The following is a 25,599-nucleotide window of genomic DNA, read 5'->3' as shown; positions in this document are numbered from 1 at the left end:
CTCGATGGATTAGCACAAACATTTGGACAGACATTCATGGTTCCCAGAGGATGAATCCGATTGACTTTGACCTTTCATCTAGCGCAACCAGCAGGTCTACATTTGCAGTTTTGAGTGTCTCAACAATTTGGAATGCCATGAAATTTGGCACAGCTACTCATGTTCCCCACAGGATGAATCATAATTACTCTGGTAATCAATTTTCATATAGCGCTGTTAATTTATCAAATGACTGCATAAGTAAAAGACATTGTCATCAGCCTGTACTTTGTGTTTAGTTGTAATTGGTAAACATTAAACATCAGCATGTTAGCATTGTCATTGTGAGTACGTTAGCATGCTGATGTTAGCATTTAGTTCAAGTACAGCCTCACAGAGCTGCTAGCATGGTTCTTGTTTTTCCCTGTGTGCTTTCTGAAAGTCAGTGCTAGTCAGTGAATCAAGAAAAACTTTAATTCAACAACAAAAATGTTTAAAAAAAAAAAAAAAAAAAAGGTAAAATGTTCTATCATATTCAACTGTAGCTGCTGTTTCTATCTACATTCCTCCAGAAATAAGGACATTATACAAATACCAAGCAAGACATTTTAAGTACATCACCATTAGCGGTTATCAGAAATATTGAGCTTTAACACACACTATAGAGAGATACAGTATATCTTTGTGTATCGTTGTGTTGAAGATGCAGAATTATCATGTTGTTTTGGGGCCAGAGGGATGTTATTGGAGCATGTCTACCTGCTCTTCCATGCATAGCTAATATTCAATCCCCAAGGAGTCCTAATAAGGCATTACCCACAGCCACAATGAACACATGGGCTTAAGCTACAATACACATGGCACAAACCTTTGTACACACAAGGCTGGCAGATACATGACCACATTTAGTATATCATATGACACACGACTGTAAAATACACATCATAGATTATGGAGTCAAATACACTTGTTTTAAGATTTTGGTGACAATCAGGAAGAAAAGCCGCCATTTTTTTAAATCTATTAACTGAAATTAAGCAAAAACTGTAGCTCTGAGCATGCAGAGATGTTTGGATGCAAAAGTATCGATCAAAGAGGAAACCTTTAGAAAGTGGTTATCCTTTTATTTTATTTTATTTTATTGTTTACATTGTTTATTAGCATTGGTCTTTTTTATGCACTCCTTTGTTTTCTCATCCATATACCACAGCTTGTTACTGGTATCCTTCCCTCACTCCCACACTCCTTTTTTTATCTTTCATTGATTTATACAGATAAAATGTTTCATAGGAAAATGTGTTTTTGTTGTTGCTCTGAACAATAGCTACAGAGAAATCAATGTCTGATTAAAAAGTCCACACACTCATACTAATTTGACATAAATAAAAGTGAATCTCTTTCCTCTTTTTATTACGTTGGAAGCAGTCCTTTGTGCAGCAACATGGTGCTAATACCCCCACTGCAGTCTCTGCTGCAGGAGCGTCAGTCAGCCTCCATTTGTTTTTCCCTGTCTAGCAAAGAAGCCCTTTGCTTTTCTTCAGATCAATTTGCTTCCAGTCTGGGAGGGAATCATATTCATCTCTCTTCATTTCCAAAATAGTCTGAAACATAATTGTATTGATTTATTTACAGTGAAACAATGTAAAAATCAATTCATATAATAAAATATAAATGTTAAAGTTTAGACTAAACTTCCACTCAGGGTTTATCATCAGATTAGAAAAATAAGGGCATCTAATTTTCATTTGTAAAAAAATATGGCAAACACTGCGGCCTGCTGGTTGAAAGACATTACTGCTGCATCACTTTACCTGGAAGTCTTGATCAGACAGGTAGACTTCCAGGCGCTGGGGGTCCACTCCTTCAGGTAATGGGCTCCGCAGCAGCTCCTCCAGAGGGTACTGGGTCTTCATGAGCTGGGCCAGGGCGTCCTGCACCAAGGTCAGCTTCACCCGCCCCGCATCACCCTAACACACAAGAGACCGAGATTTGGCTATGACTGCCAGCAACATACTGTATTCATATCTAGACTACAAAACAGCAGATGTATAGATATATACGTTGGTACCTGTGTGTGGGGTCCCAGGCTCCTTTCCCAGCGGGGGAACACGTTAGTGAAGGTGAGAGGTTCTAACCCCTCAAAGATGAGGTAGGCCTGCGGTGGCCGCCTTGGGTTCATCTCTGGGATACATAGAAAAATCATCAACTTTTTTGTAAACACATCAAGAAAACAGCAACCCTTTCCTTTCCTGACGAGCAGCTTCCTCCTACCTTTGCAGTACTGCAATGCCATCTGCATGGCACACCTCCTCTCGTCATGCCAGCAGCCCCAAGCTGAAGCCGAGCTCTCCGTCTGCTCGGGCTGACCCCTCTGCCACAGGTACACCTCCAGACGGTTGTCAAGCAGGAACAAGGCTGGCAGACAGACAACAAAGTTATGGGATATATTAGACAAGAAAGTGGAAGTAGATCAGATTGATATCAAATTAAGACTGATTTCGTTTCTGTGGGATGTTGGTGGCAAGAAAAAAAGGATACAGCAAAGAAAAGGTTTGACTTTGGTGTACTTGAAGGATTACAGAAAAAAAGAACACATTTGTTTGTTTGTGTGTGTGTGTGTGTGTGTGTGTGTGTGTGTGTGTGTGTGTGTGTGTGTGTGTGTGTGTGTGTGTGTGTGTGTGTGTGTGTGTGTGTGTGTGTGTGTGTGTTGATAGTGCTCTCACCCGGCTGTGGTACAGAGTACAGACTCTCCTGGACAAAGGGCATTGCCATCACGAGCCCCGGCAGCCGCGTTGGACTCAGCAGCTCTTCGGCCTGGAAACTCCCAGAGGAGGCGCTCAGGTGGAAGAGGCGAGGTGTAAAGTTATACTTTCCGGGATCTGACAGGAAAGATATTTTTTTTAGTTTACAGGGCTCTTCTGGGTGGAGAGAACCAAAGTAATTGCTGTGTTCTACCTTGCAGCATGCAGTCGTAGGCCTTCCTGTCCATTTGTCCCAGTGCTGTCCAGAAGTCTGCAGGCTCCGAACCTTCCTCCACTACCTGCACTGTCACAGGACTGCTTTTACTGAGACCCAACTCTAGTGGACACCTAATAAACACATAAAATTCACAAGCTGGAAAATGATTTGACCCTTCAATTAAAAAAAAACAAAAAAATCACTGGATCCTTTAAAAAAGCCCGCCCAGTGTATGTGACTCACATTTGAGTGAGATGCTCCACTGCCCTCTTGCTGACCACTCTGGAGCTGCTAGGAGCTTTACAGCCAGTCCAGAGATACAGTATTCCCTGCTGGCTATTGAGCAGGACAACAGAGCCCCTGGACCTCAGGCCTGCACAGCAGCAATCCACTTCTAACAGAGAGCCTTCCTCTGGAAGCTGTCCTCGCACACAGAACAGACGCCACTCTGCTACAACAGATATATATTTTTGTTAAATCACATAGCAAAACAACAAAATACAGTATGTACAGCAAGACAGAAATATGCCCTGACTGTACAATACCTGCATTCGTGGAGGGCTCCTCTCGCTTGCCCTTGTGAATGGCCAGTCCTCCCTGGAAAAGCTGCAGAAAACAGGGAGGTTCCTTTCCCTGAGGTACCAACACCTTCAGAAAAAACACAACAAACACACAGGCTGTAAACAACAACATGTCAACATAGAGTTCTGGCCTCTATAACTCAATACTTGTAAAAAATAAAAAATGTCTAATTTATAGAAATATTTTATATTATGGAAATATTATGGTTCAGCTGGGCACTTCTGGTATTGGACCCTTTAAAAGGCAGCAATATTGTAAAAGGACACATGGAAGTAATCTTGCTTGATTTTAGCTATAATATATGAATGAAGAAGCCAAACAATAATGTCAAACAACATAGAATCTTCAACATGATCATTTTTAAATTTTTAATATTAATAAAACATTCCTCTACATCTTATTAACTTGTGCTTGCTGTCGGAGCAAAAAACATTTTATGAAAAGCCAACTCATTTGAATCTGTCAAACTGGTTAAACTCCAATGTATGCTAAGCACAATTCAGTGTGTATTTTGCACGTAACCCCTTATACTGCATTTTATTTACCAACTACAGACCTCAAGTGAAAGGAAGTAAAGTCTGTGTCCATCAAAATGTGATCAAATAAAAGTATAAAAAAGCACCAAAGGAATACTTCAATACACTACTTGAGTAAATGTTCTTATAGTGTTATTGCTTTAGGGTGTAGTCATATATATATATATACGAGTAGATGATCTGTTCTGAAGGCCTCACCTGCGAGTCTTCATGGTTGTTTATCCCAATAGACAGGAAAGCAGCAGTGTCCCGTCCGCTGACGCTGGAGTCACGGCCCCGCCACAGGAAGAAGGCACTGTATTCTTTTTGTCCGGGACCTCTGCTACGCTCATCAGTGCTGTTCATCTCATCTACAGCAGAGAAAATCTATTTACATTTGTATTTTAGGCATTTTTGTAGTTTATGTCCATGTCCAAATCAAATCACACTGACAAAATCTACAGAATAAGCTACAGTGAAGGTAGACATCATGACTCACTGACCAACAGTGTTGGTGCTGTATGTCCAGCGGATGACGTAGGAGTCTCCTTCGTAAAGCTGTCCGGTGCTTTCTACGGGAATTTCACTGTCATCAAACTCCTGGACATGCCAGGTGTCCACAGCAACGGTTTTCAGCTCCATCTGACGTCCTCCCTCCAGCGTGATGACCCCGTGACCCCTCTGGACATCAACGCCACCCAACACATTATGGACCAGGCTGTCCCCTTCCAGTGACTGACCCGAAACTAGAGCCTTTGCGTCACAGGCGCTCAGGACATCTGGTGATAGGGACACGGACTGGGAAGACTGCACTGGGATGGGCTGTGGAGAGATGGAAGTTTAAAAGCTAAAACGAAAACCTAAAAATCCACACATGGAGAAATCACTGTTATCTTCCTGGTATCAATCAACAAGCCAGAGTATTGTGTGTGCTGCAGCCTGACTTTTAAATGTTGAATGAATTAACCTGTGTCTTCTTGCTCACTGCAGCAGCTTCCTCCATGCCTCCACTCCTGCCTGTCCAGTCCAGGAACTTCTCCCTGAACAGAGCTGTCTCACTGTGCTCTGAGACACAACCGAACAACGCCCAGCTGGGACGCCCCTCTCCCCTCCTGAGGACAGAGTTAGAGACTTAGAGGGAACCCATTTATAAGAAGTAGAATTACAGTATAAGGCACCTTAATAGACAGTGGGAATAATTACTAACCGTTTTGTTTCAGACTGAATCCAACACTAAATAATTCCCTTAAATCATGCTATGCTATAATGTTATAATGCAACTCTCTTTACATTAGCATTGTTGCACATTTAGGTGCATTCTGGGGTTTTGGAGCTTATAGAGTAAGAACCTATGGCTGTATACACTAAGTGGCTAAAACTATGTGGACATGCCTTTTCCTCCGCAGCTCTTTTTCATGATCTGGTAAATCTTATTGCTACCGCATACAATGATATTTCAGACAATGGCGTGCCTTCAACTTTGTGCCCCCCTGCACAAAGCCAGAGCCCTGACCTCAACCCCATCCAACAGCTATGGGATGAACTGGAACATGACTACAAGCCAGACTTTATTGCCCAACAACAGTGTTGAATCTCAATAATAGTCTTGAGGCTGAATGGGAGTAAATCCCTACAGCCAGGTTCGTAAATCTTCACAGAAAAGTGGAGGCTATTATAGCAGCGAATTAATGCCCATGGTTTTGGAATGACATGTTCAACAGGTTTCTGTCTACGTGCTTGTCTAAACAACTGTCCTAACCCTTGCCGGCTGCAGTATGTCAGTGTGTCATGTGGACTTACAACAGCATGTCATGTGGACACAATGCTGTGTGCAAGTGTGGATTACAAGCCATTTGCTTTGGTTTTAAAGACCAACTGCAGACTTGCTGCGTGCACAGTAAACTTAATGCTGCATCCTTACTGTGTCTAGTTTGAATTACATCTATCGCTTTTATTGTGTGCACCGTAATGTTCAATATGTGTAGTGAACACTTACAGCTGTACTCTACTGTTTTTGTAATGTGCCCTAATATTGATATGCTGTTATTTTTCGTTGTGAAGTACGAACTAAAAGCTTCACCGCCTGCAGTGTGAACTTACAGCTGTGTGTTCGGGTTACACTGCGTGGGATCCAGTGGATTGACTCGACAGTTGGTGTAGTCATAAGCTCCGACCCACACTTGGTGAGTCAGCTGGAGAGCAACATTCTTCCTGCTGAGGGAAACATCCTGTCCATGCCACAGGTACACCTCACTGCCAAAATCAAACGCCAGGGCCTGGACACACACAGACATGTACAGTATGTGCATAGAATCTATGACATGATCAGCTATTAAAACCGACTGTCTGACCTAAAATCAATTAGAAACAACACAGTAAATGACACGAATGATCAAGGAAACAGGAGAATCCAGAAGAGACCTCTGACCTCATTGGAGCCCAGCAGGGTGATACTGGGGATAGAAGCCCAGGCCTGTTCGTGAGGCACCAGTTTGTTCTCCACAAGCCTGTACACACAGTTGGACTCCACCACACCACGCTCGTAGATCTCATCCTCCTCTTCTGCACTGGCTCCTGTAGGGAGATGCAAACAAAAAAACATGCTGCACAGTCCACATGTGCACAGATCCAACAGATCTTATTTTTTCCAGTTCTCATTTTTGTTGTCACATTGGATGAAAACATCAGCTAATTTGTAAATGTATATAAGAACAAGCGAGTCTTGTTCTTTTATAATCTGTCCTTGTTACCGATGTTAACAGAAATGTTAAAACTCAGTCGTCTTTAAAACATCTAATCTACTCTGGGAGAGATTAACGAAGCAGACATTTTGACCTCTAACCTCTGTATTGTGTCCTTCCTCCTAGAAGGCTCCAGAAGTCAGCAGCTAGGCTGCTGTCACAGTTCAGCCCCTCCTCCAGGTGGACCATCTGGGGGGCCTGACAGCCGAGATCCCTCTGACTCTGGATGGATGATGCCAGCTCAGAAGCCTAAAAAAAAAAGATCAGTTTCTAATACCATCTCTAATACCATATCTAATACCCATCAGATGCTGTGACTCAAATAGCTATTTCAGTAATATTGCTACTGCTAATGTTTCTATCATACTTAATTTTGATAACATCCAAAAATGGCGGCATCATAGTATTTAGATTTGCAAGTCTTGCAAGTTTTGATATGTGTGATTGCAGAAACTGTAATGTATAGACATCTATCAAAATAAAGGATGTGTCACAGAAGTTTAAAGTGAATTTGCGAACCCAGCAATTCAATTCAATTTCACTCACGAGTTTTGCAAAATGTTGTAAACCTTTTTTTATGTCATTTGAAATGTCCGACATGGCAAAATGATCAGAAAGTAACTGAAGTAAAAGTAATCAAAACATACAGTACATATTTTGGAATTTAGGAAATCCATTGTAAGCTTACTAAACCCTGTGTATTATGTGCATAATAAAGGAGAACATGGATGCAGTCCATTATGTAACCTGGGAGCAGAAAGCATCACAAAGCATCAATATTGCCAGTGCTACCTCCAGAAACAGTGTTAATATATTTTACTGCATGTTTGCAAAGTGCATTCCATGCACAAAATGCTCCTTGGGTTCTCATTTTATGCATTATGTGGCATGAAATTAAAAATGTGAATGTGGAATTTTTATCAAATAGTTACACTTTTTTTTGGCATCTGGGAATATGATTTTCAAGTAAATTATCTTTAAACAGTTTCACCAAATTCACATTTCATGGCACAAAATGTCTTATACCATGATACCCTGGCATCCTGTAAACGTATGCTAACAACATACTGTCTTGATCCCTGCCTTAGAAAATTAAAACATCACAGATACTGTCCTCGGTGATACCTTGGCTTTCTCTTGTTCATTGGCAAACTCTCCGCTCCACAGGATGCAGTGCTCCGGGGTGACCAGCAGGAAGCAGTCTCCACTGTTCAGCGACCGCGCTGAGGGCTCCACCAGACGCACCTGGACATGCCGCCTACCTGTCACCACAGGCACTAGTTAATATAAAAACATGGACACAAAGACATCATCACGAGGACACTCGTGCACACAGATGAAGCAAATCTTTTCTGACCTTTGATGTGAATGAGCATCAGGCTGCTGAAGGGAGGGGAAGACTTGGTAGCATCTGAGGAGGAGATGAGGTCTTCTGATCTGGAAAGATGTGAATCAGCCACCGAGGAGTTCTTGGACTCTGTGGGGAGGGAAGAACACACGGTAAGGAATCTGAATAAGGAAGACAAAGTAAAAAGAAAGGACATGAAAAAAAGAGGAAATATTCCCACTCACTCTTCTCTGCTTGGGTGCTCTCCTCAGCAGCTGTGTTGACTCTCTCTCCCATATAATCCTGCCTGATGTCGTCCCGGGCAGCGAGAGCCCTCAGAGGGTTTCTGGAGCCCTGAGTCCGACGGGACGGACGCACCGACCGCCGGTGCTCTGCTACCGCTGAGGTCAGTCTGCACCACACATACAGGACAAATACAGCTTCACACAGATCGTACAGACAGTCTCAATGAGGATCTGCTCTAAATATTAGTTATTATATCAAAAAGCTAATGATGTGTTGCTAATGATGTGTTGCTACCACTGTGACGTCATTGTGATCAGGGCCAGAATACATAAAGCCGTACAGAGTAAACTTTGGTCCTTAGTGCACAAACATTGAGTCATTTTGCTCTTATTTTTAGCATTGAAATCAAGTGCCATCAATAATTTCTGAGTCAGTTTTAAAATGATTTAAGTTCCCTAACCCTATTTGGATTCACCAGCAGTTGGCTGTATCACATGCCCAGAGGCAGAGGCTACACTTTCCAACAAAGACTAGATATTTTGGAAATGTATGATGACAAGTCTTTAAAAAGATACAAGGTCTGTTGCCATATCCATAAACATGGAAGAGTTGGAATCATCCAAATCACGACATGGTGGATTCAGCACATAAACCACAACTAAATCAAATTTAAAAAGCGTTAATAGTTATCATATTGGCCGGGCTATGAAATACAAACAATTTGGTGCATTTGAATAAGAAACCATGAATAAGAAAACATAGACATGACTCACTGTAAAAACAAATATACTTGTCTCTGTTTCAGGAAACCACAAACAGTTAATTGATTATCTGTTTGATTCACATACAAACAATATGTAGGACCTCCACAGATGATTATCACTTAAATTTGCAAATCTATCCCTCTATCCCTCAGATTTATATAAATAAATAATCTCCCAAATCTAATATTGTCAACATAATTATGATCATGGGGAATGTTCAATGTGTATTTCAATATATTGAGGCATATCTATCTTGGAGAGAAATTAAGGTGTGCATGTAGCCAATGGTGACACATCACCATTGGAGGCCGGCTATTGGCTGATTCAGTCCTTAATTTATAACTTAAAAGTCACCGCAGACAGCAGTTAAGAATCACACTCAGACTTTTTAGACAAAGCTCCTCATTTCTAGTTTTTTCAAAGATTTTTTTGGCCCATAAGTAAATTTTTGGGACCATTTTTAAAACAATTTTTAAAAGCTTTATACATATCTGATAGTGGTCTGATAGTGAACTGTATAATTACTATTTGGGATCTGGTGCAATTTATCTTCAAGTTAATTATGGGACCTGTCAGAGACTAAAGCATACTATAGATTATTGGTTAAATAACTATAAATTCCATTCAAATGAAAATGCCTAAAAACAGACAGGTCCCTCTATCACATCCCTGACTGTTAGATATTTATAATACAGCGATAGCAAAGGCCAATAATCTTACAATCTGTGGTAAAACCAGGCTCACATGGGTGTGTTGGTCTGGCAGAGGACACCCAGGTCCTGCTCACTCTCAGCAGCAGCGACGTCTCCAGAAGGTGGGGGGGCGCAGGCGGAGGGAGAGGGCTGATCGCTGTAGAAACCAGCATCAAACGTGTTTGATTCATCCACCGGCGTCTCCTCCTTCACCTCATGTGGAGCCGCTGAGAGCGCAGAGCTCTGTGGATCTGCAGGAGGACGGGACAGGAAATGTTAACTTAAAATACTATAAACAACTTATATCGCTGAGCCTTTACGTGATCTTACCTTCAAACTCTATCCCAGTCTGCATGGAGATCTCTGTTAAGCAAACAGAGCAACAATTTAGAGAAAAGCAAACAAGAAACTGGTTTTCATCATATGAACTAATGCAGCTCTAAACTTCATATGAGTTGGAGCTTCAACATGCCCTTTTTATGAGAGGTGTCATTTCTGTCTGATTCTGATGAAACAGGTGGTAAACACAAAGTGCATGAGTCAGAGACACAAACCTCCTGAGGTAAAGACAGATAATGAGAGTAAACCAGAGCAAATAAACTTACCTCTCTTGGCCATACATCCAGCCTCTTGATTTTTCCTTTTCTGCTCTGTATTCAATTCCTCGACTTGGTCCATCTTGTCATCAACTTCCTTAGACTATACAGCCAGAATAAAATGTGTTATTGTAAGACACAGATGAGCTCTTCTGTAGATTGTAAAACGTCAACAAATATTAAAAGATTTAATCAAATCAGCATCACCTTCTGAGGCTGAATCTGGTTCTTGGTAGGAGAGGAGACTTCTTGTGCCTCAAAGGACAGATTTGTCTGAGGATGAAAAGAGAATACATGGATAATAAGGTAACAGGTGAGCTCTTTAGAGTGGGACTGTGCATGATCAGGGGGAAAATACTGTATGATGCAGAACAAAAGTTGAATGAATCTGAATATTTAGGAACAAGATAGAAAAGCTATCAAGATATAAAATGTATTTAGGCAGCAAAACAACTTATTGTTTTATGTTGCTCTATATATATATATATATATATATATATATATATATATACATATTCAATGTTTTGCTGCTTCCTGTTGCTTTGTGTACTATTTTGTCATTTCGGCACATTTTGCACATGGCGCATTATGGCACATTTCATCAGTCAAATCCAAAATATTTATTAAATATATATATACTGTCAATACAACAGGAGAGACTATTTGTGTCTAAAAACCCCATTTGAGCAACAGAATGGGGTGGCTTGTGGCCCGGAGGCAAAATGGTTGCCCCTCAACCACAAGGTTGGCAGATCAATCACAGGTCATCCAGCCACATGTCAAAGTGTCCCTGAGCAAGACACTGAACCCCAAGTTGCTCCCCGGACACTGTATGTATAGCTGTCCATTCCTCCTAATACTTAGGATGGGTTAAATGCAGTAATACAATTCCAATACATTGTACTGTGTGTATGTGACAATTAAGAATAAAGTTTGATCCCCTTTTCTTTTTTTTTATCTGATGGGAAACATGAATGTGTGTTGATAATGTTAATAAAACTCGAACTTGGAACTTTTTTGTAACAAGTTTCTCCAGTATTGTTGCAGGTTGTTAAAAATCAAATTGGGAAGGTTGGGTGGGGAGGTCTGACAGAAAAACAAATTATGAACCACAAGTGTGAGAGAACTACAAGAGTAAAAGCACAGGATTAACAGAAACAAAATGGAAACTGCGATGTATCACTTCAGAAGAGAAAAACACTCGTTAGCGCGAGTGAAACTTCACACATCTGTAAACATCACAGCCACGTGAAACTGTGCGATGACAAAACTTTTCACTGCATACAAAACACTGCAAACCAAAAAAAAAAAAAAGCGCCATTAATCTGCCATGCAGCGGATCAGACAATTACCTGATTGAAACACATGATATATTGGGGTGTACTGCTAGAATAGACAGAGGCAAAGACGGGTTCCTGGGAGAGAAGAGGAATTAGAAGAGAGAGGGGCACGCTAAAGCTATGGTAAAATTAGTAATGCCTAAAATCTTCACTATGGAGATTTAGAAGAATCTATGCATTTCAAAGCATTAGTGGAGGACTTACCCAGCACTGAGGGTTGACACTCTCCACATAAAGGTTTTCTGTCCCTTCCTGCAGAGGGCAATATGGGGGGGAACAGGGGGTAGGTAATAAGAAAATGACAAATTAAAATGTTGCTACGAGTACACACAGAAACTAACAGAACAAGAAAGGAAAATGAATACACACACATAGATGTAGACACACACACACACACACACACACACACACACACACACACACACACACACACACACACACACACACACACACACACACACACACACACACACACACACACACACACACACACACCACAGTGCAGCTGAGATTATAAGGTCATAAAAGGGTCAACATTTAACCACCAGAATAATCAGTGTGTTTACATTTCACATAATGCTCTGAGGCAGTCAAACCCCTCTCAGTACATAAACACTAACTAGTCTAGAGATATTCCCCAGTAACTTTAGTCTGATCTCAAGACATTTAGCACCTACCAAATCCAGAGTGCTGTTGCTAAGAGATGCTATATCTGGTTACATTGGAATAACAAATACACAGAGATCTAACCACCTGCCTCTTCTCATTCTGGATTTGAGGATGGCAGGAAGAGTGAACCCAACAACCTCTACACGCAATTTTTTTACCACAAAGCCCAGCATGCTTTCCCAGAGAGTTATATGTGGACATTTTGTAGTGGTTGCTAATATAAAGTTATGTTAAGTATAATTTTCTTGATACCAGTGGAGAGGCTTGCCTCGTGCTTTCCTGAAAAGAAAATAATACTGACAGGAATCTTGCTACCCTGCGTCGTCGGCCGAATCTATCTCACTCTTTCATTCAATCATTTAGGCAACTGTGACTGCACCAAAAGGACAGGTTTCTCTTTTTTATGACATGACAGAAGTCTACATGCCTGCTAACAGCTAATGTTTGGGTATATCTTTAACACCATCAATAACACCAGCCAAGAACTCAGAAAAGCAAGTGGGAATTTCAGACTACTCTAAAATACACTGTATTAATGCTGTGCACATGAAAGTTTGTGTTTGTGTCAACACTAGTTTAAGTCCATGTAATTTCTGCACAAAATATGAAATTAAGTGTGAAGGTTTGGTTTCAGAAGTGTCTTTGAATAGTCATCTATCTTTGATTGACATTCAATTTTTAGATTAATGACTTTTTTTTGTTTTACATGAAAACTGTGCAGAACAGTTAGCAATATTTTTATTCTTGGAGTAGTGCATGCAGGTCTTCCTCTCAGGGAGCAAGTACAACTTCCACCAATCAGAGGATCAGAGGGTAGAACAGTAGTGTGTATGTAGCCTGATCTCAACATATCAATATGTTTTTTATCAACATCTCTCTTCTCACCACTGGATTTTAGCAGCTTGACAGTATACATATTCAGTTTAGAAAGATTTTAATAAGTAAATCAAACTGAAATCTTAGAAGTGAGGGGGACAAAAATGGGATGTTGAAAAGTGAAATTAAACTTTATATCTCTTTGCTGACAGTCTAAAACCCACTGGCTCCAAACTGGACTCTGAAAGGCTTAGAGATTATGGAGAGGCAGAGAGTTTCCTCTTTACAGACAAGAGGCATAGCAGCTGCTGATTCTGCAAAGTCATCACAGACCTTTACATTAATTAACAGTGTGACGTGTCTTTGTTTCTTACTTTAATTCTGCTGGTGTTGGTTGTCTCCTGCAGTTTAACGGTGTCATCTGCCAGTGTGACTTGAATATGTCCCATGGCGTGGGTTTCTTCATTCATCCTCCTCACACTCTCTTCCTCATTCTGCTTCCTTTTAGACAGATCACATATACAGTATATGAACCACAAAACATATCAAAATACTACAAAAAAAAACTATTTCAGTTCAATTTGCATCCTAAAACTGATGAGAGATGATGTTTGTGCTGGTGACATCTGTAAATCGGATCATTCTTGCAGCACCAAATACATTGTACTCAATGTTCCCCCCCAAATATAATTTTTGTCCTCATAATGGGGCAGGTATCAGCCCATCTAACGTAATTTCAGACACTCACTGAACTCTTCCAGTAGTATCGGAGCTGTGTTCCACAGAGGGAACCAGCTGTTCCTGCAGCTTCATCTGGCAGGGCCTCTCCTCCTGAGGAGCGTCCTGCTCTGACAAGGCTCTTATTGGTGTACAGGCAATGGTTTCCCTCCTGGTTCGAGCCCTCTGCCTCCAGGGAGCGGCAGTCAGCGAGCCTCCCTCCACACCTGAAGCCTTGCGTCTCTCTCTCCGCGGTGCTGCAGACATTTCCTGCTGCTCTGTGTTCTCCCTCCTTCCTTGTATCCCTGCTTCTTCACAACCGCCACCATTCTGTTCATGGCTGGTTGGTGTATCCGTCTGACCGCCATCCGTCCTGCTCCACTCTGATCCTCCAGAGCAACTCTTCTTCAGGATTCCTCTCAAGACGGGCTCAGAGTCGTGGCGCTGCAGGCCCTGCTGGCCCTGCTGGGTAGGGCAACTAGGCTCCCCAGGCACAAGACCGGTGTCAGGTCTTGGCTTGGAAAGGCGTATCTCACTGGGTTTTAGGTTGACAGACGAGGCCTGCTGTCTGTCGGACAGATGAGGGGACAAATAGAATGCAGGAAGCTGTACGGGGCCTTCTTGGAGCTGAACAGGGACAAGGCACAAGGGTGAGAAACAGGTATAGATAATTGTTTAAGATGTATTAGATTTTTTGAAACACGTTATATATTCTGAGAGGGTGTTTTATTGACTTTTTTAACCAACTTTAAAGCTTAAAAGCCATCACTGTCTTCTTTAAAAGGACTTTCTTTGACGTTGACTGTCTGCCTTTTCTGTTATTTTTTGTATAAAAGAGGTGGTTTGGCTACTCACCAGGTTGACCTCCTCCACAGTGATGGGTTGTGTGCGGTACCGAGCCCCCTTTTGCCTTCGTCTCTCTGGGGGCCCATCAGCGGGGCTGCCCCCTTGCCTCCCTGGCAGGGACAGTTTGTTGAAGAGGGCCAGCTTCTCACTCATGCTCAGCTTGCAGTTCTCATCCGCATCCTCCACCGACTCAGCCTGCACAGACTGGGACTCCACTGTTGGTGCTGGTTTGGGGGCGCTGCAGGGAAACATGAGCACACTTAACAAAAACTTAAGCTAATAATTACAAGACAAGAACAAAACCAATAATGAATTGATCTTACTAACAAGTATTGCCTGTGTAGCCTAGTATATCGTCTGCCATTGTCCAATAAGTGTGACATGCTCCTTTATTACCATAAACATGCTGGGCACTGTCATTTATTTTGAATCAATCCCACCATCCTGCTGCCTAAAATATTCACAGCACCAAATGTGTATCATTCCGCCACTGAAAGTAGTCCCCAATAAATGCACTATTTACTTCCGTTTTAGGAATGTTTTCTAATAACTACAGTGCCCAGCTGGTTTAGGAAATGAATGAGCCTTTAAAAAAATAATGTCACTATAGATTTTAAATATTTATGTCATTGTTGACAGTAATGCTGGCTTTCTTGCTTTATTCAGATCCCAATTAGTTGCTAACAATGTAGCAGCTACTCTTCAAAGCTTTGCTTTTTAAACACATAAAATTCATCCCCCAAATGGCTAAGCTAAAAAACAACCATGGAACGGATGTCTAAAATAGTGTTAATGCTAATATTAGTTTATAAAGTTTATTTATATAATATTTGAATGTGTGCTACTGTGTTTCTGAATGTGTGCTAATGTGTTTCTTGTTTGATATTGTATATTGTCATATTATTTGTGTTGCATTATCTTGTATGTTGTTGTCTTCCTGCCTCGGGACTACAGGTGAAAATTAGCATTTATGCTATAACCTGGCTCATTTACAGTCTGTACAGAAATGTTAGATTGTTCATTAATGTGCACTGTCCCGAAGAAATAAATAAAATACTGTGCTTCAAACTTTTTAGAATCCAAATATGCCTCTGTGTGTATTCCTAGCGCTGAAGCTAAAGTCTCCCTTCATCTGGCCACTTATAGGCTTCCCCACCTGATTGCCACGATTTCCTCACAGGTTATTGGCTGGGTTAAAAAGCGATGGTCGTTGCCACGGCGCACCCTGCGCTCATGAGAGACGCTGCCCGAGCGAGGTTTCAGGAAGACCGAGGCCTCAGGGGCAGCAGACTTCTCAAGCTCCTACAGATGATGCGGGGAAACATTTAAATATCAACACGACATCTAACCATAACATTTGTTCCTCTTCCACAGGTGGACCCCAAACATTCTGCTAAATAAGTAATAAGTGAGACCACAAAAATGGCAGTGAAAACTCTCCCCTCTTGATGTCTCCTGTTCTATTTGTATGAACAGATGGAAGGAGGGGAAGTGGGTCGGATAGCCGGTGAATAAAGCAACTAGCTATAAGGTGGAGCGTGTTGGCTACGTGGATAGAATGCCAGCCCAACGGGTCACGGTGTAACCAGAGCCCTGCTGGCTTCAGTTACCTCGCCCCCTGCCTCCACAGAGTAGCAGGCTAATTATACACACCACTGCTAAGGTTTTTAATGGTAATAACGTGTCTGGCACATTTTCACCTGATGCTTCATGACTAAAAGTGTGCAGGTGGTGAAATGTAGGAATGGATATTGTAACTGTTGAGGGGGAAATCCATAATGTGCTTCATCTTCTGTATAGAGACAAAAAACTGTGTCTTTATCACACTATACATTTAGTCTTTCTTTTAATAAGTACAAACAGGCACACTGTAGCATCAGACTGCACCTGTTTGACCATTCATATCCCTCAACATGATCAGGTTTGTGTTCTGCATGCTCAGCGCTGGCTCGCCATGTATCTTAGACTGTAAGGTGAGTAGCTGAGGTGACTGTCGATGATGGACGGAGCTTTCCCTTTAGCTGTTCAATACATTTGGACAAGTTATCACCAGCATAATTCAGATCGGCATTATATTTAGATGAATTTCAGTTTGCAGTACATACTGGCAGCAAATTCTGGTTAGACAAGTTCATTGCAGCTTAATTGTCATGAGTAAACGTTCAGAAAACCTTAAATTATTCAGCTGTGACTATGTAAATACACACCTCCATCATATGAGATGGAGAAGCAGGGAGTAGCCACAGACACAGATCATTTTTAGCAGCAGGCATTAGACAGCATATAACAGAAAAAAGCAGGTCCTGGGCAGCAATAAGGACCCTTTAGCTGTGCCAAGACAAACATAGACTCACTTTAAACAAAGACATCTTGGCTGCCACACTCATTTTGGCTCGGTCGTCTGTTTTCACATCAGCTATGAGAAGAAAAAAACATTAGGTCACACATCATTATGTCATGAACAGTTTGTAATTCATCATCGCACACTTCAGACACTAACTGACAGTTATCAGTTAAGGAAGTTGCTGGTGATCAAACAGGCTTTGAAAAGAACTCTGACGAACAAATAAATGTTGGCTGATAAAATTATGTCATTTCCGGTGATTCTCTGAATTCTCAATTTTGGAAAGTAGATTTCTTAATTTTGAGATAATTGCACCAAAATTGAGTATTTCCATTTTCTGTTACTTTGTACTTATACTCCATGATATTTCAACTGGAAATATTATACATTTTACTCCACTATATTTATCTTACAGCAATATTGGCTAGTCTTTTTCATATTAAGATTGTACATAATAAGACACAGAATTATTTAAAATACAATACATGGTTAAGCATTTATACAAAAGCAGTGTTTGGGGTCCCTTAGTCACATTTTAGATTTTGATGTTTGAGTCCCAAAGACTTTATTATTATTATATTAGATTATCCAATCTTTTGCACAAAAACAATTTAGAGAAAAGTAAAAAAAATAGAAAATAAATAGTTAAAACTTTTCTTCCTTGCTACCCTATTAAAGGGATACTTTGCCAATTTTAAAAATCCGCTCTGTGTCATCTTTGTGTGGGCAGTGTGAGCAAATAAACGTGCCCGGAGGAGCAGAGGTCTGCCAAAATCCATCGGATGACGCGCAATGCTTCATTTTGCTGCTTCGTTCCATGGAGAGCTCTGTGCACTGGCGCCATGAGGGAAGCCCTCTGCACACACTGCCCACACAACCATGACACAGAGCTGGATAACTCTTACACTGTACTGACTTGTAGAATGCCTTTCAGCACTGGCACTTTATATATCTATTTTTTATGATAACTGGTTTGCATTTGGGGGGGCGATTGTGTCTATATGTGTTTTAACGGGTATGGACTGTCCTGCTATGAATGCTTTGTTTGTCTTTTTGTGTAATGAGCACACTGCACCAAATTCCTAGCAACCTAGTTGCATGGCAATAAAGTAATGAATCTGGATTTAAATCAACAAAATATCTCGGAAGTGGTCTGACCCCTAGGTTGGGAACCACTGGGCTAAACAATCTAACAGTAGAAAGAAGTTAAAACTAGCTCAACAGTAAAATGATGCTTACACATTGATGCTTCAGTATTAACAATACTACAGTGCTTTGGATTTTGATACTGATAATTCTTCTTTACTAAGTAGGATTTTGAACGCAGGACTTTTATTTGGAGTGTTTTATTAGAGGAAATGACCTGAGTAGGACTACTTCCTTCACAGACAGTTGTGAAGAATAATTTATTTTTTCCATTTTGAAATGTACCTTCAATTAATCTACATGTTGTCTTCATAGTTATTAAATTAAACTTGGTCACTTTCTACTTGGTAAGTGGATTAAAATGTAACACTGGTTACTGATTACACAGTGTTCCACAATCGCTAAACATTTTTTATCACCTTTATTTAGGTATTAATATTTTAATGTTGTGTACACTTTAGCCTAAGTATATAACAGACTATCTAAGCAGGGCTGTAGCTAACTAAGTATCCTATCAAGACACTATACTTAATGAATCCTTAACTTATGTTGTATTTGTGGAGTTAATACATTGTAAAGTGGATGGCAGAAGATATATGGCCTGAAATTAGATTTACATGGCTACTTGTTTTTGTAGTTGTGGTGTAAATTCTCAGTAGGTCAATCTTTGTAAAGACGCACTTGTAATCTTTTTATGGCGACATTAAGAGAGGGACTGACTTAACAGCGCTGCCCTGCTCACAGGGTTTTGTGAGACGTAAATCTGTCGTCAAAGAGGAGTTTAAACATTGTGAGCCTATAAATATAACCTGATTTATTCCATGTGCTGTTAAATGAGTTTGTGGAAGCAACTGTTCAAGTTGGACTCACACGCCAAATATTTGTTTTGTAAGAAGTGTGTGAAAAGAATGCCATATTTTTCTGGTGTTTATGTTCCTTCTGCTGCCCCTTAATATCTCATGTGAAATATGTAACTCTTTCCCTCCTGCCATAATTGTGTTTACATCATTGTGTTGTCAGTGGTGATCAGTATTATGCTAATGTGACCTCTCTCTGTGTGTCACTGTTGGCCAGCGTAACACACAGAGGTTGTTTGTCTCTACACAAACTGTTTGATTAAAGTGTGGCGGGAAAACAGCTTCACCTTTACAGTTCTCCTCTTCCTCTGCGTCCAACAGCCTAGAAGAGTGAAAAGAGGCAAAACATGAAGTCACCAGGTGAAATATGAACAGGGAGGTGATGTGGACTTAAATCTCCAGCTCCTGTGCACGTTATTATCATATTTGCATGCTTGGTAAAGTAACACTGTTGAGGTCATGACTGAGCACAAACACATGCAAACCACACCACCCCGGCCGTGGGCATGTATGTAAAGGTGCCGCACCGGTTACACCACAGGCCAAGTGTGACTGCATTTTTATTAGTGAAGAGCAAATATCAAACTCAAACCATCAGCAATTTGAAAGCCTTGTTAAAAAAGACATTATTCAAAGTTGCCAGATGTTATACAATTCAGTGGCAAATGACACTTTAAAAATATGTCAGCAAAACACTGCAAACAGTATCTTCTTTGGGAAAAACCAAACCAGGTGCTTCATCTTGCACCACAGCACAGCACACAGCCCCTACCCGTGGCTCTCCTCCATCTCATTGGCTGTGATCGGCTGTGTCCTGAAGCGTTCGCTGGTTTTGCGACCGCCACCTAACCCGCCGGGGAGGTAGCGCCGGGTGCGTCGCCGCCCCCCGTCAGAGCCCGGCTTCACAGCCAGGTCCAGAGAGGACGTGGCTCGCCCAGCATCAGGGCAACTGGTGTCCACACAAAGTAGGAGGAGGAAGGAAGGGAAGGATATGTTGATGCAAAGACAAGTATTGACACAGAGGTACACAGGCTGACAGTGACAGTCTGGATCACACACATGCAGGTGACCCTACACTTTCTCGGGCTGCGCTCCGCTCCCCGTCTGCTGCAGAAGAGCACTTCTCAACTGGCCCACCGACACTCGAGTGTGAAGCTGTGGGGAATCGAGTCCAAGAGGAACGAGGTGCCCCTCCCCACTCAGCATGCTGGCAGAGTCCGGGGAACCCTGCCTGGAGGGGGTGGGAGCGGGGGGGAGGGAAGTGAGGATGCAGGTGGGGAGGGAAGTGTGGGGTGAGGAACGCTCTTCTAAAGAAAAGTGCAATCTCGAACCTTACCAACAAGAGTAGCCAAAAAAATGTGCAGCTCCAATCGTGAAAGGTTCAATGTCAATGTCAATGTACTTTTTTTTCTGACACTAAAGAGGTTGCCGGTCTTTGTTTCATATTGCCAGCTGCAAGTAATAGCACCCAAACCACATATAAAGTGTCTAGAAGAGTACCAATGAAATGCAAAAGAAGAATCAGACTGGCTTTAAAACTCCCTGCTGGGACCAACTGATTTAGACCTCTCAGTTTAAATTAGTAACAAAGAGCAACTGGTGAAGTCAAGGATCTGGAGCTGGTGAAAGGTTGCTGGTAAGAAGCAGACCAAGTTTAAAAACTGGTAGTATAACCTACTGGGATTTACGTTGTAAAACTTCGGAAAGGTTTTGAATGTATATTAAATGTTTTGTAAATACATTCCCGTATATGATCCCTTACTCACTTTTTGTACATTACATATTTTGCACAATTTACATAGAACAGATCACAAAGTTATGTTCCACATACATCTTGTACAACTACATGAAATTATTATTATTTCTCTCTGGGTACATTACCCTTCTCCTCAGTGATAATATTAATATGATGCTACACATTTATACCAAAATACTAACCATCTATCCAACACCTACAGTATTGTATTGATGTCAAAGTGGAAAAGGTTGAAGCAGGTGACAGGTGTCATCAGGGTTAGGAAGCAGACACATTGCTTTATTGTTGTTTGGACAAATTAAGCCCAAAGCACCTGTTCCCCTCCATATCCAGGTTTAAGAAAACATACTGACACCTACACTGTGCTGCATCAACATGGCACAAACCTCTTTGGTTATTTACAGATTGTACAGATGTGTTCTGAAATTATAGTTTAAAAGAATGTTTACACAGATTGTATGCACCCAAAATGTGTTGCGTTTCCAGCTGGAAGACAACACTGATCACTGTCATTAAACAGGGATAAATTCACATATGATTTTTCATTAAAAAAAAAAAAAAATGGATTTCATGAAAAAAAACTATGACTTTTGCATTGCTGTCAAGTTTACGCACTCAATCGAGTCACCCCCCACTGCAGACATGACTCACCTTCTCAAGTTGTTGGACTCTGCAGGATCCTCTAATCCATTCGTAACCCCTCGCGCTCTGCCGTTAACTCTTTCACTGAGGCCATCTGAGTTCAAATTCCCTCTATGGGCTTGAGTCGCTGGGTCATGCACCTCTTTCCCATCCCTCCTCACCCACTTGGAAGGTAGCTCCTCCATGTTGCCAAAGCGCTCGGCCAGTTCTCGCCTCCTCTCAGCTTTATAGCGAGCGATCCGCTCTGATCTGGGCTCCAGGACTGGGTTCTCCATGGTGTCCGTGTCCCTCAGAAGGATTCAGTCGATTATCTGCTCCTCAAATAATTGAAAAGGCATTTAGGAATAGAAAGCAGATGGGTTGTTCGTTCTCCACTTTTCATCTAAGGCAAAACACGTTAGCCAAACTTTCCTCCAGTAAAATTCAGATTCCATTGGACCTAAAGACTTTCTCTGCTGAGAGTCCACCAATCAGAGGCTGCAGAACTAGCTGTTCCTTGGTGGGTGAGACAGTGCTCCTGAAAGAGGAATAAGCAAGCAAAAAAAATAAAAAAAAACAGGTCAGAAGCTAACAAAGCACATGCACATTACTAATGTGTCCTTTAGAAGTCTGCACATACCTTCCTTGAAAGGTTTATGACAACATTGATATTTTTTTGGATTGCCTACTTTCATTATACATTAACTAATTCTTCTAAAAGTGCATCCTCTTCTCTCCTCCTGCTAGTGTACATGTAAGATGACCTGTACCAGCCTGCAGTGCCATGCAGGAATCTCTCCTTGCACTGAAACTCAAAACCTCAGCAGCTCAGCTCCACTCTGGGTCCGGGCCCCGTGGCACTGAGTCTGCAGGTTTCCTGGTCTATTCCACAACCCTGGATGTAACTTAAACTAAACAAGTCGGTCTTCTTGTTCAAATGTTATCCAACAAGCTGCACAGCCAGTTTGACTGTTGTGTGTCAATACAGAGCATGTTATCTGTCAAAAAAATGATTAGCTATGGATTCAAATTTATTTAAATACACATATAATGACCTATCTGAATTATGACATGTTCCCAGGCAATGCGAACACATAGATGAGCCAAAGAAAGTCCCTGTTGGCTACATCATGGTTGCCTGGAATTAAATAAACAACATCAATAAAGCAAAAGGTGGTAAGCCACATATAAATAGTGCTGATGTGACACGATGTGCATTTAAAGATAACAGCTACGCATCGGATAAGTTCACAAATGAGTGACTAATATGTACAAACATAAATGTGTGTTTGCATATGTGTCTGTGTGTTTTCCAAAACTGTGGATGTCAGCATTCCTGATGCAGGAAGCACAATGTAGCCAGAACAAAGAGACGTGAGCCACGGACTTAGTACAACAGATATATCTGCAGCAGGGCTGAATGCTTCTGGTGGCTGTAGAGTTCACAAAGTAGGCATAAAAGATGCCACTTTTATTTTAACATGTTTGCTGCTCCTCTTAGACTGCTGGAAAGAAATACGGAGAAATTGTAGAGCATTAATGTCAAAATCTGCACAACTCCTGGTCAGGTCTTTATTTCATCTCTCAGAAACACCCAAAATATACAGATAATGTCACATTGAATAAACTGAAGGCCACATTTGCAGACATTGCCAGAAGAAGATTGTAGATCCAGAATGACAATGCCACAGAGAGCTTGAATGAGCTGAACTGTTAAGATTTAGTGATCCCTACTTAAGACAACAAGCTCAGAGATGTGTGTACTGTGTATCTGTCTGGGCACTCCAAAACATGTGCACATGCGCTTTGAACAAACAGTCAGACAACCAGAACAGGACAACTCACCTCCCTGTCCAGACCCAGAGAGAGCAAGCCACAAGCATGCCTAGTCTGACTGACGCCACACTTCTTTATGTTTTTGCTGGCAAAACAGGAGTAAGTGGCCACACTTGTTTAAAGAACTAAAGTCATGTAACAAGTGGGAGGATTGTCAATTGGAGGGGAGAGCCATCGAGGCTCAACAGGGATCATGGGCTTCTAATCCAGTGACACTAGTTGACACTAGCTCTGAAATAAAGCTGGTGTGAGTACACAGGACCCATTCTCTACCTACTCAAACAGGGGAACTTTAACAATGGTATAATGTTCTAATGAAAATATCACCAGGCCATTAGTGCCAAGCTAAGGATACCAATCCAAATCTTCCACATAGTTTAACATATTAAATTTCTTAAACACTCCAGTATCACATTCAACACACACACTTATAGACCTGTGTTGGGTATGCAGTATGTTTACTGCAGGCTACCAGACTGGTTTACCCTCAAAGTGCAGACATAACAAGAGAACCTGTGTCCAGCAGCAGAGTAAACCCGATTAAAAGGCTAGCCAAGATTAATCCTCCGACCAATTACACCTGTCCTGGCTGGCCTACCTGCACGAAACCCCCCATAGATCACCATAATTCAAGGACAAATTCTCAGAGGCCTTTGCTTCATATTTCCACTGACTGAGTACAAATGACATGTGTAGCAGTAAATGGGTTTACACAGCCATGCACTGTCCTTTGGCCTGATCTCTACGTTAAAAGGCATGTGGCTGCAGGGCAGAGTGTAAGAACAGCTTTCTGCTCATGCAACCACTATAATCCACTTGGATCCACAGGATGTAGCACATTAACAGCTGCTCTGATGGCAGTTTTTACATTAAACATTCATTTGATTTAAGTTGTCCAATAAATAGCCACCCATAATGTCAAACTCCTATTTAAAATGGATTGGGAAAATCATAGATGGTGAGAACATTTCAAATTCTATCACAATCACAATTTAATGTCCACACACAGTAGCATACAAAGATACTTCAACGTACCAAAGTACTTTAAAATGTATTTGCAGTATTTCATAGTGAGCAGAAATAAAGAATTAAACAAAAATGCAAACCCTACAATTAAGTCCATTAGGAAATATAAGAGTAACACACAAACATAAGGTATTAAGATTTTAAGGTTTTTGTTCGTGCGTAATTCGTGCGTAAATTGTGCGTAAAACATGTTCTGGCACCACTGCCTTTAGAACATTTTTAGACAATACTACATAAAACTCACAAGGCTCACAAAGTGACCGGACACCATAGCTTCCATGATCAACTCACTGCCCGATCTTCAGCAGATCAGACAGAACAAACACCAACAGTTGAGTGATCGTAATAAGTGACTCGTGATACAAAATACTCAGAACTTTGTCCTGGCTAGCGCATAGTTACATTTTCGACTGTATATTCGTTATTAGAGTCATGTAGAAAAAAGTACTTACGTGCACTGCGCGCCGTGAGAAGTGGGCATGAGTGATGCCGGTGTCCTTCCCCAGACCGGCGGTCCCTCCCCACTGGCCTTTCACCACCGGACTGCCGCTCCAAATGTAGTCACACGCAGCTGCGGAGGGCTCTCCGTATTAAAGGGGGAAGAGTATAAATAGATGTCCAAACCCTGGGACGCCCTGCCACTGTCCACGAAGCAGCCGCCAATATGGCAACCGTCCCGTCGAGCTGTGGCGTTCACAGGAGAAGCTCCAAAATCCCAACGTCCACTTAACGTAAGTTGTTTTGTGGTAATTTTAGCGAATTTGTTGAATAATTTGCAACACTAAAGCACAATTTCAACCAAGACCCACCTTTTACCCAAATGTGTGTGGCCCTGTATATATACACATTATATTAAATATATTCGAATTAATAATTATATTTAGTTATTCTATCAGTAAAGGATGAAGAAAAGTATTTGAAAAATACTTTTAAATGTTACTTATTTATTAATATGTCTGCCTGTCATGTTCCATCTCTCTTTTGTCTCCTGCTTCAACATTTATATATATCTCACATCTTACATCCTCGGCACATAGAGTTAAATCAAAACTGTCTGCAAAGCCAGAAACCACTAGAAATGAGTGGGGAAATGTTTAGTATTTTGGCTAACACCAGTTCAAGTTGGGAGCAAATATTTGCAACTGAAGTTTTGGAACTGTGGGCAATGTGAGGACCCATTATACTACTGGTTCTTCCATAACTGTTTCAGCACTGCCCCCTTCTG

At 41.4% G+C, this 25,599-nt stretch overlaps 1 protein-coding gene across 5 annotated transcripts; it reads right to left on the bottom strand.

The window, feature by feature from the left end:
- Nucleotides 1-571: 571 nt before the first annotated feature.
- Nucleotides 572-24,958, bottom strand: svilc (supervillin c). 5 transcript variants are annotated; one of them, XM_028598822.1, is made up of 33 exons: nt 24,827-24,958; nt 21,543-22,050; nt 20,211-20,366; nt 19,908-20,084; nt 19,423-19,457; nt 17,143-17,204; nt 15,945-16,090; nt 14,798-15,026; nt 13,974-14,569; nt 13,600-13,726; nt 11,945-11,992; nt 11,753-11,815; nt 10,608-10,673; nt 10,410-10,503; nt 10,135-10,167; nt 9,857-10,055; nt 8,348-8,514; nt 8,133-8,252; nt 7,901-8,037; nt 6,877-7,024; nt 6,463-6,608; nt 6,135-6,310; nt 5,002-5,146; nt 4,538-4,856; nt 4,254-4,405; nt 3,483-3,585; nt 3,181-3,388; nt 2,935-3,068; nt 2,703-2,858; nt 2,251-2,394; nt 2,048-2,160; nt 1,791-1,946; nt 572-1,580 (listed from the first exon to the last, which is right to left on the bottom strand). In XM_028598822.1, exons 2-33 carry the CDS (start codon nt 21,806-21,808, stop codon nt 1,491-1,493), a joined length of 4,911 nt encoding a protein of 1,636 aa, XP_028454623.1. In that variant the 5' UTR covers nt 21,809-22,050; nt 24,827-24,958; the 3' UTR covers nt 572-1,490. The 5 variants fall into 5 exon arrangements, with proteins under 5 accessions (XP_028454623.1, XP_028454625.1, XP_028454624.1 ...); XM_028598824.1 differs by having other exon boundaries at nt 3,181-3,385; XM_028598823.1 differs by having other exon boundaries at nt 21,543-21,844.
- Between the last annotated feature and the right edge of the window lie 641 nt (nt 24,959-25,599).

This window comes from Perca flavescens, chromosome 15 (genome assembly GCF_004354835.1).
Source record: "Perca flavescens isolate YP-PL-M2 chromosome 15, PFLA_1.0, whole genome shotgun sequence".
NCBI classification, from domain to species: Eukaryota; Metazoa; Chordata; class Actinopteri; order Perciformes; family Percidae; genus Perca; species Perca flavescens.
This window is presented reverse-complemented; position numbering and strand designations above follow the sequence as displayed.